Source organism: Merops nubicus, unplaced genomic scaffold (assembly GCF_000691845.1).
Source record: "Merops nubicus isolate BGI_N331 unplaced genomic scaffold, ASM69184v1 scaffold7131, whole genome shotgun sequence".
Lineage (NCBI taxonomy): Eukaryota > Metazoa > Chordata > Aves > Coraciiformes > Meropidae > Merops > Merops nubicus.
The window spans coordinates 1-16167 of NW_008587501.1; the positions used below are offsets into that span (position 1 = coordinate 1).

At 46.4% G+C, this 16167-nt stretch overlaps 2 protein-coding genes across 2 annotated transcripts in view; both read left to right on the forward strand.

The window, feature by feature from the left end:
- Positions 1 to 6: 6 nt before the first annotated feature.
- On the forward strand, positions 7 to 8577 carry TMEM59 (transmembrane protein 59; the record flags this gene model as incomplete). Its single annotated transcript, XM_008948926.1, has 8 exons — positions 7 to 95; positions 2513 to 2618; positions 4125 to 4219; positions 4419 to 4571; positions 4852 to 4936; positions 5098 to 5182; positions 6768 to 6876; positions 7614 to 8577. Coding segments are annotated over 8 exons (878 nt in total), but the record flags the coding sequence as incomplete, so codon positions are not given.
- A 3700-nt stretch (positions 8578 to 12277) lies between these two features.
- Positions 12278 to 16167, forward strand: part of LDLRAD1 (low density lipoprotein receptor class A domain containing 1) — a 4052-nt gene continuing 162 nt past the window's right edge. The window contains exons 1-6 of the mRNA XM_008948928.1: positions 12278 to 12298; positions 12701 to 12755; positions 14294 to 14410; positions 14833 to 14970; positions 15503 to 15631; positions 16131 to 16141. Coding sequence (XP_008947176.1) covers positions 12278 to 12298; positions 12701 to 12755; positions 14294 to 14410; positions 14833 to 14970; positions 15503 to 15631; positions 16131 to 16141 — 471 coding nt within the window. The remainder of the gene's footprint in view (positions 12299 to 12700; positions 12756 to 14293; positions 14411 to 14832; positions 14971 to 15502; positions 15632 to 16130; positions 16142 to 16167) is intronic.

Sequence of the window (16167 nt, forward strand, 5' to 3'; positions counted from 1 at the left end):
CCGCCTCGTCCGAGGCCTTCGACTCCGTGCTGGGCAACACGGCGTCGTGTCACCGCGCCTGCCAGCTCACCTACTCCCTGCACACCTACCCCAAGGTACGGGCGGGCCCTGCCTGCGCCCCTTCCCGGGCTCGGCGCCGCTTCTCCTCTCCCCTCTCCGCAGTAGCCCGGCCTGTCGCTGCCCCTCTCCCCCCGCAGCCCCTTCTGCTGCAGCGGGGCCGGAGACCAGCGGGATTTTCTCGGGTGGGAGACCGTCCGAGGCACGTCCCCGTGCGCGTTTGCTCGGGCGGTGTCGGACGTGCCCTCAGGCGAGCAGGCGCCCGAAGGAAGCCGAGGGGCCGTCAGCAGCCTGCTGCTGTTCTGCCTTGCCGTCTCCCATCTGGCTTACGTTTTCGGCCCCTCAACCCGGGGAATGCAATGCCTTCTCTAAAGATAGATGCTTCGGTTTGAAAATAGATGATTCAGCTGCAGCTTGCCAAAGAAATGCTGCTTCCAAAGTGTTGCTTTGTTAGTGCTGTGTGCTTTTGTGGGTTTGGGGAGAATTGCTGCTTTTTCCCCTCTTGTTCCTAAAAAAGCAGCTGTAATTTGTCTGAGGTTCTGTATTTTTGGGCACTAAACCAGTGCTGTGTTCATGACAGGCCAGAGATTCTGAGTCAGGGAGCCAGTGTAACTCCAGACGTTTATACAGTTTTGAGCTACTGGCTTGAATTTGGGAGGTCTGAGTATCCAAAATCTTTCCTTGTTCTTTCTTGGCAATGTACTTCATGATCAGCTAGAGCTGTGTAGCAGGTTGAACTCTTAAGTGGTGGCAGCTCTTGACCTGTCTTGGAGATTTCAGGCGAGGGCAGCAGCAAATGGGAGCAGTGACCATGTTAGGTAACAGGACTTGTCTGCTTTCATTGGAACTTCAGCTGGGTTTTGTGACTCTACACACAGAGAAGGAGCAGGGAGTGGTGTAGGATACAAGTAAATTGGCATCTGTACTTCCAGCATGCTTTGCTGTGATGATACTGAGGAGAAAAATACTAAGCCTGAGAAATTAGGACTAAACATTATCCTAATATATTTCCATATTCTTTTGGCACATGCTCTTGTTTCTATTTAGGACTCTTTCAAGTTCAAGGAAGGCTGATATTTCTGTGGGTTTTACTGTATTTTTGCATTCTTTGTTGTGTGTTGTTGGGGCTGTTGAATAATATGCTTATCTCTACATTTAGCCTTTGTTCCAAAGTCTTCGTCACAAAACTACCAGCTGAATTGAAGGAAATTGTTTTAGTTGCTATTTACAGAATCACAGAACGTTAGAGGTTGAAAGGGACCTCTGGAGATCAGCAAGTCCAACACCCACTTTAGTTTCCATTTAAAACATTCAGTTGTTTTAGTACAACAAGCTTCATTGAGAGTTCCATGGGAGACTGCCACAGAAATCTGGCTGCTGAAGCTAATTCTGTCTTGGGTATCTAATGACAAAATGTGTTTTCTGTGACAGCTTAACTCTCTTGGCCACTTTGCCAGTGTTGTTAGAGTTAAGTTTTAATTTATATTTGTGGTTTTCTACTTCCATGCCTTTAAAACATGTGAGGTTGCGCTCTTGGGGACAAACAATGGCTGATCAATTTACAATAGGTTATAAAGTGAGGTGTGGCATGTTTGGGTTTTGTTGAACTAGTCAGAGTCTGCTTTCCACCTGTACAGCAAGTGGCTGCAGTCGTTGGAGTGGTTGTGTGGTTTTGGTGGGTTTGGTTCATGGCAGGAGCACTAGCAGAGGCAGGAGCACTCAGGTAGTAGGGGCTGTCTGCATTGTTCAGCGTGGAGGGCACTGTGCCTGGGAAGTGTCCACCCCCTCTGTGCTGCTGTGGGCAGGAGAAACACCAGCTGTAGGTTTTCTGTGTTTGCATCCTTTTGAGAGTTGCAGTGAGGCAGCACTTTTCTCCTTCAGTTCAATATAATAAATAAAAATCTGTGTTTGTGGAACTGGTTTGGCAAGTCCATCAGAAGGTCTCTTATTTCTGCAATACTGTTGTAGTTCTGATTAGAATCTGGTGGATATATTTAATACACTGTCAAAATTAGGCCTTCCTCCTCCCCCCCCCCCAGTTCAGGTTTTACTGTTCCAAGTTCAGAGATGGAAGATTGTCTCCTCTTTGTAGGGTTAAACATCAGTAAATCTTTTACAGGAGAACCTGTTGTTTTCAGACCAGCTTTGCTTGTGAGGGGTAGGAGCGGAAGTACAAAACAGAATTTGCAGTTCCAGATCTGCCCCACCACAGAGTGAAGAGCTCTGGAATGGATCAGTAGGCGTGTTAGTGCTAAAAGAGCTGTAGCTGGGTTTTATTTGTTTGGGATTGCCCCAGAGTGTCATATTTAGCTGCTTCTAGGTCTAGTGGAAGGAGGGAGGGTGGCGCTTTGGTGGGTGGCTTTTTGTGCCTCTCAAAAAATACATAGAAGTATTTGTTTTGTGGCCATTTGTTCTGGGCTGGAGGGCTGGGAGCCTTTCTCTTGTGCCTCCCCAGGAGGAGGAGCTGTACGCCTGCCAGCGAGGCTGCAGACTCTTCTCCATCTGCCAGTTTGTGGACGACGGCATCGATTTGAACCGAACCAAGCTGGAGTGTGACTCTGGTAAGGCTCCAGTACTCCTTCAACATCCTGCAGTGAGGGGACCTAACAGAGGGAAGATGATGAATGTCTGGAACAGGGTGGTGTTAAGTCGGTGGGATTACTTCCCTTGCTTTCTGTTTTGTTTAACAACTTCTTAACATTTATGTACAGGGTAGAAAAAAAAAAAAAAAACAAACAACCCAATCATCACCCTGGGAAAAGGTTCTGTTCTCTGTGAGTTATTCCTCACTTGATCCTTAGTGTTGCTGTTTTCCCGAATTTCTCAAGTGTCATTAGTCTCTGTAAGTAAATTAGAAACACTTCATTTTACTCCAAGTAATTTGTCATAGAAAACAGAAGATGGCTGGGAAAAAAATCCAGTCAAATTAACACTTTTCCTTGAATAACTCCATGCAGCCATCAGTCCCATTCACAGTTTGTGACACAGGTCTGCATTTCATTTGAAGCAGGCCATTAAATACTGTTGACTGATTCTCTCAGATAATCTGTGTGAGAGCAAAAGCTGCATGGTGAAGATGAAATAGTGTACTATGGGCTAAATAATACTGGGTTTGGAATTGTACAGAACTTTTACCCAATGATACTGAGGCAGCTGATTCACAGAAGGTGTGCAAGTAGAAAGCCTGACATGAAAGATGCTGCTGTGCCACAGAACTACATTAAATACTCCAAAAATGGGCTAATGCTGTAGTTTGTTGTATGGCGTGTGTAGCTGTGGTACAGCATGTCAGTCTGGTTGTCACACCACACAGGAGACTTTGCCATAAAAAAGGGTAATGCAGCAACAGACCACATGTAGAGGTAATTGAACAGTTGCTTACTTTCTGGTTTAACTCTCCTTCCCGAGGCTGTTGTCTTTTGCTGGCTTATGTTCTGTAATCTGTTACACTGGATGGTACCCTGACTAAGTATTCTGTGCTTGGCAAGATGTGCCTTGGCTGATCTGCTCAATTCTGTCTTCTGATGCTGCTTTATGCCTACAGACACTCCCTTGGTGGCAGCTCCACCGTGGAACTGCTGCTCAGGAGCTGTGAGCTGAACACTCACGTGTTTAGCTGCTGGTGCCATGCTTCCTGCCAGCTCCTTAACCTTTATGGCAGTCCATTTGTTTCTGTGGAGGACTGGGAGAGCTACTGTCCTGTCTTGCTGCTTGATTTGATTCTTTAGCACTGCAGCATTGTCCATCTGAGCTTTAGAGTTGTGGAGAAGACCTTTGCCCATGTACTCTCTGCCTGATTTCTCCATCAGCAGAGTAATCTAAATTATTCTCTCTTGGTCTTTATGATCTCTAGTGTGGAATTAATAGAAGCTATCTGTAATGCAGAGAATGGGCCTCATTTCTCTTAAAAAAAAAAGTTGCCTAATATTTTCAATACTTGTCACATTAGTGACACTATTGTCAGTCCTTTAGCTGCTGCTTTGTTTCCGATCCAACTTAAACTGAAAATGTTTTCTGAATGAAAATGCAGAATTTATCTTCTCATTTGGGGAACTTCCTCCTTGCAGCCTGTACTGAAGCATACTCCCAATCTGATGAACAATATGCTTGCCATCTTGGATGCCAGAACCAATTGCCATTTGCTGAGTTAAGGCAAGAGCAAGTAAGTAGATGACATGTTTTTCAAATACCACCTACTTGTTTCTGTTCAGCTTGTCTTATCTTTTTAAAATTTCTTCAACTGGAAAATAAATCTTCCTGAGGACTGAAATTTAGATGTGGGGCAGCGTTTGGACGAGAGCATGACTTCTGTCCTCTTCATGTAGAACCAAATGGAAAACTGGTTAATGTTGTGCTTGCAGTTAATGTCCCTGATGCCCAGAATTCATCTCCTCTTTCCTCTGACACTGGTGAGATCATTCTGGAGTGACATGATGGATTCAGCTCAGAGCTTCATAACATCCTCATGGACTTTCTACCTTCAAGCAGATGATGGCAAAATTGTCATATTCCAGGTGCTTGCCTTTTTCATTGAGATTAAGGTGTCCTGGCTGCTAAATGTTTAACTCTGCTCCTTCCAGTCAGAGAAAAGACTGTGGAGCACTATCAGAAGTGTTTTATTTTTGCTAGTATTTCTCTGCCTTTAGGGCTTGGGGGTGGGGGGGCAGGAATCTAACTTAGATAAACGGTTCATGTCTTAAGGTTGACTTCTGTATCTGTTCTGAAAATGCAGAATATCAAGATCAGTGGAAGCTTGCTAGGAGGATCTTCTTCTAACTCCTTCTTTTGTTGTAGTCAAAGCCAGAAGTACAGTATGTTCCACAGCTTGATCAGGAAACTGAAGATTCAAGAGGATCCTTGTCGCTGAGTAAAACAGCCTGTAAGTTGTTCTTCGTGCTGGGGAAGAGCAAATGCAAATGTTCCCTGCCATGTGAGGGGGGGGAAAATAAAAAGAATTTGCAGGTGGCACACGAAAGCAAATTTTGAGAGACCTGGAGCACGTGTGGTGTGTAAAGTGGACTGTTTCTGCTGCTGTTTCAGCCGAGGTGCGTCCCGGAGGCGCGCAGACGTACCGAGGCCTCTTTGAAGAGCGAGGAGGTGACAGCTTCTTCAGGTGTCTGTCCATGTACGTACGGCCCTCAGGGGAGGATGTGGCCTTTCCTCTGGGGGTGTGTGGGGACGCTGGGCAAGATCTCAAGCTGCCACAAGCTTGTCAGGCTCTGGATGTGTAGCAGTTAAAATTGTGCATCTGACTGTTTGTAATTGCTACTTTTCCATGCTGGCCCCGTGCTTTCTGCAGGCTGTTCTGCCAACTGTGATTCTCCTTTCCATTTTGGGTTGTGATGAAGAGACTGCAAGGCTCAAGCAAACAATCTGTTTGAGCTCACTTACAGGTTGAACTGCAGGGCTCAGGCAAATGGTTTATTTGGGCTTCACTTACAGGTTTAATACGCCACTGTTGCAGGTTTTCACAGATACAATGGCAGAATGCACTATTGCAACTGCAAACCAAGAGCAGTCTATAAAAACCTAAAAAGCATGCTAAATATTATATGTGTTAGTTAATCACCCAGGGTTACAAACTACCAGCATTACTTCCAGGTAAGACTCACTTACACCTCCAGTCAGGGCTCTCGATCCCAGAAGAATTACGTAGGCCTGTGTCCTGACCAAGGGGGAAGGGTGTCCATAGAGGTGAGATGTGTAGTATTGGAGAGGCATTTCCCAATTCCTAACACAGGCTTTAGGGGTTTAATCCTCTAATTTAGGTGACTATGGGCAAGACTGGTCATCTGGATACTCGAGGTTGGCCCCAGACACCAACACTGAAACCCTCCAGCTTCTCTTTATCTCACTTTCTCAGGCAACTGAAGAGGGCTTTGAATTGAGACTTGAGGGGCATAGTATTTGTGAGGTATTTCAAGGCTCAGCTCAGGTTTTAGTGCTTTGAATGTGCAGCACTGCCCTGTTTGGCCTGTGGCTTATGGACAGCTGGGGGCTGAGCTGTCTACACAGCTCCCCACAGGTTATCTCTGCACAGATGGGACCTCAGGGCAATCCAGGGCTGGGTCACCTGCAGCCCCCTGTGTGTGAGTCGCCTGCATGTGCTACACATTACCAAGACTTGTTCACCAGCTATGAGCCAGATGATCCATACACCAGTGAACATCATATTGATAGTTTCCTACACTGCTTTTTTGAGCATGTTCTGTGTTTAATCAATACTGTGTTTTGCCTTCTTTAGCTCTGGATATGTCTCAGGGCAAAGCGCTTGTTTTGTGTTTTGTTTTGGGATTGTCTGTTGTGGAAAAACCCTGTTTGGTCTGATTCCCAGACTGAAAATAATCCAGTCTACCTTTATTAAAGCTTTGCTGAAGATCAGCACATTGATTATTCTTTCCCTTATTCAGATTATTTTCTCCTTAAAAGTTTACATGTGAAGAATCAGCAGATTGCAACCCAGATTTGTAACTGAAAAACCTGTTTTTAAAAATGGGAGGCTACTTGGAGCCAAATAAGCAGAATCAAGTCTATTGTGTCTTTCATGTCAGGTATTAAATAGGCAGTAGAGTACTCAGGAGTCTGAAGTGGGCGGTATGACTGGAAGAGCAAGAGACTAATGAATCAGCTGGAAATGGAGGCAAAATTTTAGAGGGTCTGTTGTCTTATATTTGGTATATGAAATTGAGTTAACATCCTTTTCATTTCAGAAATTCCAGCTGGATTTTAACCACTACACTCGTCCTGTCGGTGTTGGTGCTGCTCTGGATTTGTTGTGCAACTGTAGCCACAGCTGTAGAGCAGTATGTTCCCTCTGAGGTAATGCTGGAGTCTAACTTAGTGCTTTGAATTTATCCATTCTATTATTTCTGAGATGAAGAAACTTTTAGGGGGAGGTTAAACAAGAAGGAGTTGTGGTTTGTTTTTTTCTTTTTATTTTGCAAATGTGGTTAGTAAACCAGTTTTGTTATTTAATTGATGATTCTATAGCTGAACAATTGCTTGTCCCTGTGGCTGAACAGTGCTCTGAGCCTTACTGAAGCAACCCAGATTAGATTTTGGTTTGTAGCACTCTCCTCTTGACAACCTTCAGATTACTCTCAACAGAGACTGCTTCTAATTGCTCTGGGAATAAAACTGTATTGAGAGTTGGATGGTGCAGGTGGGACCCAGTTTGGGTTTAATCCAGGAGGATCATCTGTGAGGACAGAAGTCACAGCATGCTACTGATGGGCAGAGAGTCTGGAGAGAGGGGTCCTGGCTGAGTGAGCATCCCTAGCACCCAGTGATCCCCATGCTTCTGACCTGAGCAAGGCTCTCCCAAAATAAAGGAGCTGGTACACAAACACTGTACCTGCTGCTGTTCTGGCAGATCCAGTACAGGTCTTCTGGGCTCAAATCTAGTTCCAGCTGTGAATTTCAGATGTTACAGAAAGTGTGGGTTAACCTGTGTTGAAGGGCTGCAGCCATCAGAACCAGGATTGTAGCTGCACAGTGAAATGCAACTCATTCCCACTATGGAGAGTCTTTGTCTTAAAATTGTTTAAATATTTCAGAAGCTGAGCATCTATGGAGATTTGGAATACATGAATGAACAAAAACTGCACAGATACCCATCCTCTGCACTCGTTGTGGTGAGATGCAACCCTGAGGAGCACGAAGAAGCAGGACCTCTTCCTACAAAAGTCAATCTGGCTCAGTCAGCAATTTAAATAAGCCTCCATTGGATCCAATAGACTAATTCTAACAGAGCTAGCAACTCCTGATCTTTGTGGTGGTTCTTCAGATAAGAAGCTTAGCAGCCAGTCTTTAAATGCAAAGTTACAGAATCAACCAATGTCATGGGATTTGTTTTCAGCTAGTAGCGAAGACTTGGACATCTTGAATTTGTTTGTTTCCAGGCCTAATCACTTCTCGCTGGTGTCTTGCTGTGTGTCTTTCTGCTTACAAAAGCTGTAAGCATGCTTTCCATACTCCTGCCATGACACTTCCAGACTTACCTGTGTGTTCTAGGATGTAATGTTGTACATTCAGAGTTAGCTTTGTAAAGGTATAAGGACTTTTAAGTAGACAGGAGACGCCTTTTTAGTGTTGCACTTTCTGTTGTAGTTAAGAGAAAATATTATAAAATTATCTGCTGAATTTTTGTACCTGCTAATGGCCATGCACAAACAACCCTGTCTCCAAAAATAGAGTTATATTTTTTCTACAGTGTGGCAATACCTGTGATGGAAAATGTTTGTGAGGTACTGGGAGGCTAGACCTCAATTTGTGAAAGATGGACACTTTGTTAAAGCTCATGGAGCTATCCCTGCATACACAGAACACAACATGGTCAATTGTTTTGTTGAATTTTAGCCTTTAGGTCTTCAAATTGCTTGTAAAGTTAGCGCCTGTGTTCTCTGAAGAAATTCTACTTTCTGTTCTTGATTAATTATTCTAGTCTTGTAACTTCATTTACAGAAATAAGTTGATTCCTGAGAAATGGGAACAGATGAATAAAATTGACTGTATAGAAAACGTTGACTATAGAGCTTCTTGCCATGGTTAGTTATTGACCACAACGTGCTCTGTTTGAAAGCCTGCCTGTGGTCCACATCACCTGTTTGCTGCAGGGTTCACTAACACCACCACAACTGACAGTGTGCCTCCTGTTTCTGGTAGGATTTTGCATCTCTCTCTTTGAGGAGATTACTGTGTGCTGGTTCCCATAGCACTGACCAGTTGAGGGTGCTTGTGGGTTATTCCAAGGTCTTTCTAAGTGTTTGAAAGCTGGCCAGGATGCATGGGCTCCAAAACCAGAAAACATAGCCTCTTCAGGTTTTGAACTCTAGTCAGAGCTGTTGAGGTACTAGAGGATGTGCTGTAGTGTTCCCTCACTGGGAACTGGTTAGACAAAGCAGATTCCTGACTGGGGTGTAATGCTGGTGGGTGTGTAACTCTGCAGGGACCATTAAGCAGGAACGTGCCTGGAGTGGCCTGTGCAGGGCTGCTGCAATCCCTGGCCCAGAAGCACCCGGGAGGGCTTCCTGTCAGTGAGGTCTGAGAGCACTAAGAGATGCTTGCTTTAAGGAGGCTTCTATCAATGTGCAGTAAATGGCAGTTTGAAGGGTACCTCCTCATGCTAAGTTCTTCAGTGGGACAATGTCATAGCTCAGAGACTTGGGTACCAGCAGCCACTGCCAGGTGACTGTGTAGGTGGCAAAGGCCATGGTGGGAGTTGGTAGAGTGATGTTTTCCAAACACCCTTCAATTTCAGGGCTGCAGGGGTGGGAAGTCACTCTGTCTGCAGCAGGGGTTGGGTCAGGACCTGTGTTTCTGCTCCTGTAGTGCAAACCTCCATGTACAGCCTCATGTCAGGGCAGGATGCCAGTGTTCTGCTTCAGGAGGTAAACGTGACTGGGGCAATGGAGGTTTCATCTGATTTGTAAACAGGAGCTTTACTTCAGGGATTGTCTCAGCACTGTGTTGTTCAGGATTGCCTTTCTGGAAGAGAGGTTAGCAATCCCAGTTTTTCTAACACAATTACTAACACGGAAATGTTTTCATGTCTGTTCAAATGTTTTCCTTCACTATGACATGTAGCTGCAGAGGGAGCGTTAGAGCTTCGTGGCTGTTTGCCTGGTTCAGATGTGTGCAGTACAACCTCTGTTACGTTGGTGACTTGATTTCACAAAACTTCCTCTTCCAAAAGGTTTGATTTTAATGCTCACATTCCTAGGTTTGAGTTAAACAGCTTCTGCTTGCTTTTGGCTCTGTATCTGCCTCCAACAAAGGGAGAAAACTCAACACAAGCGCTCCGTGTTGTGTCTTTTGTTCGCTGTTCAATGACATTTCAGCTAAGTGATCTGTGCAGTGGGGCCAGGGATTCAGGAATGTGCTGTTGGGTCACGGGCAGCTCTGTGCCTGTGGCAATCTGGCACTTGGCTCTGCTGTTTCCAGAGTGAGCCAGGCTCTGAGGGGTTTGTGGTGCACTTGTAAGCTCGTGTCATCCCTCAGTAAAATCAGATACTGGCTAGGCTGCAGTAATTGAACCGTTTCTCAAGATTTCTAATCTAAATGGGCTATTTAAGCTGTCTTGGCATTTGACTCTGCAAAATGGCTTGTCCTACTCAGTTTTTGTTAAACGTTTGACTGCCTGATCTTCATTTTCAGAGGCTGCAATCTGGGTTTGATCTCTACTCGAGACCACTGACTAAATGAAGGGCTTTCAATTATTGAAATTGTAGGAGGAAAGCATTTTATATTCTCTTTTGGCGTGTGTTCAAATGAACTTGTATCAAATGTAAAATGGAATCTTCTTGACACAAATGAGGCAACCCTCTCAAGTGTGTGCAATTCATTGCTGGTGGAAATACACACTGGGGGGGCTTGGGTTTTTTTTGGGTGCTGGAATTAACAGTAGTCTATCACACTGGATATCTTGATCTGTGTTCTCAGTTCAACTTCTCATTTTTAGCAAAGATTTCTTCTATTATATTTACTTCAGAAGGGCTTGTGTTTGTTGCCTCTTTCTCAGGAACTCACTCTTCTGAACTATAAGCAGTCTTTGATGTGGGGTAACTGCTCTAAAATCCAACTCCCTGGTTGGCTACAGCTGAGCTTGATAATCTTGGTGTAGGAAGTAGATGGTGATAGATGTCAGGTCTTAGCTGCATTTGCCTGTAAGATTTGGTTTAATCCCCATTTTGAACGTTTCCATCACTGATTCTTTTATGGGGTACTCTTGACCTGATTCTTACATGGGACTCTTCACAAACTCACAATCACCTTGCTAACCGTCCTGAAGGCTCAAAATAATCCTTCTGTACCAAGTCTGATTAGAAACTCAAACCTTTCTTTGAAGAGAAATAGATCCAGAATTATAGATAGGCAGGTTTTAACCCTTACTCTGTCCTTCTTCCTGCCCACACTTGCAGGCTGTTTGCTACTTGGCATTTGGTGTTTTCACCCCAAATGCCCCTTGGAACAGGAGAGCTTCCTAGCACCAAGTTTACCAGTGATGTGTTCCCGTGAGAAGTTTCTGCTTTGGACAAACTGGCATTGCTGTGCTGAGGGGAGGAGCTTCTAAAAGACTTGTGTTTAATTCTGGCTGGTCTGTGGACAGGTGAGTGCAGGGCTGGCAGGTGCCCTTGTCAAGAAGCATGTATTAACTCAAAGTTAATGTAATGGTGAATGAGTTGTACATGTGGGGATGGAGAGGGCAGTGACCATAGTTCTTCCTCAATGTCAGGCATTATTTGGTGCTTTGAATCAATTTGAGGCAACTGTTGGGCTCAACTGATAGGCAGTATAGCTGCCAACTTCTCCAAAGCCCTAGTGAGCTAGTTTGGGTAGTGCTTGGGGAGGAATTGTCATCTGGGAGGCAGCAACAATTTGGGGTCACTTGAGTCCTACGGGCCCTCCTGCAAGCAAGAACAGGGGCTCCTCAAACGCTTCATGCCAGTGCTGTTTCTCCTCCCCCAGCCCTGTTCAGGATGTTTTTTATCCTTGAAACTGTAAAACTCCACACTGCGTGTGCTGTGCTGAGACCGGTTTAGAAGGCTGCAATCTATTTGTAAGTTGACATTAGCCACAGGCTGAGCTGTGGAGATTTCACTGCAAGTATGCAAGTACAAGAGGATCCTGGAGGATTTTCTATGCCTGTGCTCATTGCCCAAGCAAGGGAGCTTTTCAGGATGGTTGTATCCTGCACAGCTCTGCTGAGATCTGATCATTTGGCAGGAGTCTGGGGTGATGCTGCTACAAGGCTGGTGTGTTAGCTCTGTCTTGGGAAGGAGGTGGGGAGAAAGGAGACTTGTATGGAGATGATGAGACTCTCTTCCCTCAAGCTTTGATCATGAGAGGGGGGTTCTCCTTGACTGGTACCAGAGTAAATGCAGTTGGTGTCAGCCAGGGACGAGTATTCATCTTCCAAACACATCATGAGCAGCAGCAGAGGTCTCGGCACCCCTCTGTGTCCGTTGTGACTTGCCTGACGTGCTGTTGTGAAGCCGAGGTGGAGCCAGGAGGAATAAGAAGCAAAGGAGAAGGCTGCTCCCAGCTGCAGCACGGGCTCGGCGCCGCCTTCCCCGTCCTCTCTGCTTGCGTGCCTGGGCAGCAGGCTCCTTGCTCTCCTGCCTCTGTTGGGGCTTGTATCCTGGTAACCTCGCTCTTGCTAAGGTGCAGAGAACTCCCTGTGGTGCTTTGAGCTGCTGTGAGGGCTGTAGCTCAGGGAAGCATGAACAAAACTCACCCCCAGGTAGAGTCCTGCTCTTCGGAAAAATCTTACGGGTAGCTGTTTCCTCAGGTAGTCGTGCTCCTGGCAGTGTTGTTTGCCTGACGTCTCTGTCCCTGGTTTTGGTGAGATTTCGGGTCCTTTCTACTTAACCTACTTGGATACAAAAGGAAAGTACTGATACAAAGTGTTGGACTTGCACTACTGTTTGTTTTACAAATGGGTAACTGGGATTTAAAAGGTGATCTGGTCGATTGCTTTGTGAATTAAATCTGGGCCACGGTTCCACCAAGGCAATTGTTGCTGGTATGTGAAAATAAAGGAATACTTTGTCTTCCTGGGTATGGTATGACAACTAGAAGGGCATTCCTTGTGTGGTTACTGTGTGCTGCTTCTGTAAACAGTCTTTTATTCCTTTCCTTCTAGAGAAATGGTGATATAGCTACTTTTGAGTCAACAAAGTCCTTCTCTGAAGAAAGAGGTAACGAATAAAATGCAGAGCTTAACATTTTTATTATTAAAGCATAAATCAGTTGAACCTATCCATTTAATGTGAAATACAACCAGTATTTATGGTCTGCTGAGACAGATTTTTATTTCCTCCCCCTCCAGTGTAATGAAACATCCAGACTGTAAAATTAATAAACTTAAGCTGTTCTTTGTTGGCCTGGAGTTGGCAGTGTTATGCTATATTAGTGTGATAGGGAATCCACAGTTCTGCCACAGAAGGATCATAATGAACTTGCTGTAGGTTTTTAGTATATTTTAATAGCCAAACTTCAGCAAATATTGCCCATGTTAAGGAGAAGATGAGATCAGACAACCAGTAGCAGACCTGTAGATTGAGTTGCAACAACATTTTATCACTGCCATTATTTTATACTCGTGTCTATTTGCAACTTGTGCTTTCTGGTTGAAGGTGTTGTCCTGCAGAGATGCTGTGATTCACCACTTTTCTTCTAAGCTGAAATGTTCTGTGCCTGATTTCCACTCAGTGTGCTGGAGGGGGTGGTTAGTGCAGCTGGGATCCCTTTGTTGAGCAAAGGCTGTGCCTTCCCTTGTGTTTGTGCAACACATCTGCTACGTAAATATGAAACACAGCTGAGACATATTCTAACTTTTCAAGTTCTCTAAGGTTCAGAAATACAAATATCCAATTCTACATGCAGGGTTGTCTCAAGTGACCGGTTATGTGTTCCTCAGATGATCATACTAATTTTTTCTCTGTTGGTCTGGAAATCCAAGGGAATGCAAGAAAATACAATGTTGGTTTAGAGACAAGGCACTGGTGCTGCTGCAGAAAGCTGAGATGAAGGCAGCTGATTGGTGTTGGCTCTTGGGTGTGCTGCTGTTGTGTTACACTGACCGTGGGTTTGGCCTTTAATCCCTCTGGATTTGTTTTGATTTACAGATGTGACTGTCTGGAAGTTGGAGCCCCTGAAGGGTTGCTGCTCTTTGTAGCCTAGAGCTGACTTTGGGGAGGAAAAGGGCTGCTCTTCAGCCAGTTCTTGCCATTTTGAGCTGATAATTCAACCTTGGTTGGTGGGAGCATTACAGTCCTGGTTGGGGCAGAAAGCTGTAAAGTGCAGTTTCACCTCCTGAGGAGTTTTGCCATGGATGCTGGGAGGGCTCCTGCCCTCAGTGACCTACTCAGTGTTTCAGCTGCTCCCAGTGTGAAAAGGGCATTGCTGTCCTGCAGGGTTGGGCAGGAGCTTGGTCTTCTCCACCTTCCTGCATCCCTGCACGCTGGGTGAGCCCTGATGGAGATGTGGCATTTGTGCTGTTTGGTCTGCAACAGCAGCACAGGCTCTCCATGCTCCAAGCCATGAAACTCCCAAAGAGGAGGCATCTAATGTCAGAATTCGGCTATTACAACTCAACTATCAACCCCTAAACCTCAGCAGCCCCTGCCAATCCTGCATGCAGAGCCCCCAAAACATCACTCTCGTGGCTTTGGGCCAGAACACCCTGCCAGGACCCTTCCCCAGCCCCTCAGCTCTCGCTGTTGGCTCCCCACAGACAGCTGCCAGCCGCGCGGTGCCCGCCTGGGGAGGCGAGTCTGGATCCCTGCCCTGGCACTGCTCGTCCTCGCTGCCGCCGTGGGCTTGGCACTGGGGCTCCTGCCACGAGCACCAGGTCAGTGTCACAGGAGTTGTTTTCTTTTGGTGAGGGAGGCAGAAAATGATGTTGCATGAGAAGAGCCTCCGTGCCCATTGCTGTGGGTGAAGCCAGGCTTCCCAGTGCAGACTGGGAGGAGGGAAAGGAGCCAGCAGGGTGGAGTGGGGCTGTGCCAGCCTTGGGCAGCCTGAGTTGCCACCACTGTTCTATTGTCCTCCTCCGTAGAGCTGTGGTGACTCTGGTGGTGTGGTCACGCTTCAGAGTACTGACTGAATTTTCAGACTCTGCCAAGAATCTACCAGTGTAGTAGAATCTGCCCATCCTGGCCCCTGCTTACTTGCAGAACAATTTAATTTCAGAAATCCCCCTTTGTTCACCTTGGTCTTTTCCTAATGCCACAAAAACATTTGAAAATAAAGTATTTCTTGCCTTCCCTTCAGTGAACCGCTTCTGTGCAGCCACCAATAACAAAACAGGCTTCTTATGTGATGACAGAGTGACCTGCATCCTGGCCAGACAGGTCTGTGACAAAGTCAGCCACTGCAGGAACGGAGAGGATGAGGAGGAGAAACTCTGTGGTGAGTGGTTTTCTTGTGACCATCCTCCCCAGGCTGCTCTCCCTGTTGTGAGGCAGAGCAGCTGATGTCTTTCTAATCCTGCTCTGTGCTTCTGACTGCACATGTGAGCAGATAAGCCTGGTAGATCCTTTGTAGGGCAGACACTGAGAGATGGCACTCAAAACCCAGCAGGTGTGCCAGGAATCAAACATTCCAAGCTCATCTCATCTTCCTAAGGTATTTCTTTAAACCATGATGCAGTTTTCTTCCATTGATTAAGCTGTATGCCTACATAGTTGGTTTATTGTCCAGTTACTCTGGGGAAAAAAAAAAAAATCATTAAAGCAGAAGCCTGTGGCACCCAGCTTCTGCTTCTGGCTCAGGCACAAATGTCCCTTTCCCTGTCCAAGTGCAGCTTCCCCATCTGCAGCGTCGCTCATGCCCTGACCCCGCACAGGGGAAGGACCAAGTGTCCCCCCAAGACAGCAGCCTTTGGTACCTCCCCATCTGAGCCTGTGGAGCTGAGCACGTGTCCCGTGTGCCCGCCTTGCAGGTGACGTGCCACGCAGCCTTCCAGGGCACCTGGTTTTCCAGTGCAGTAGCCCCTTGTCCTGGGTCTACGCTGACCAGAGGTGCGACGGGCTGAACGACTGCGGAGACTGCTCGGACGAGGTGGGCGCCCGTAAGTCTCCCCTCTGCCTCCTGCTGGGCAAAAGGTCTCTGCATTGCTCCCAGCCCAAAAGCTGCTGCTTCTCTCTAGCTTGCTGAGCGTGGAGCAGTTTCACTGTGATGTGTAGTGGTAGGCAGGAGTTGGTCAGAAGATGGGTATGTCCCTGAGCCAGGAGGACTGAGCATGCCTCAGGAGCTTCAAAGCCATCCAGGTCCTTCTCTTGCTGAAGTGAGCAGCAGGTTTGTTCCTAAGCCACTCCCTTGCTTTTGAACTTCAGGTGAGACTTGCCTGTATCAGAGGCTTTCTCTAGAGAAGCTTGCTAAGAAAAGAAAGCAGTTAGAGCTCATTGTTGCCCCAGGATGGCCTCTCTGCTATGAAGGTCGTCACAATGTCACGCTCTCTGGTTGTCTCCCACGGGTAGCACCAAGCAAGTGTCCTCCTTGGTGGATTCACAGGCACAGGGTCATCACCGGGGTGGCTTTTCAGTAGCTGCCATGGGTTGACAGGGTAGTAGCTACCTGCCTAAGGAGGGAAGGTGTCAGTGCAGC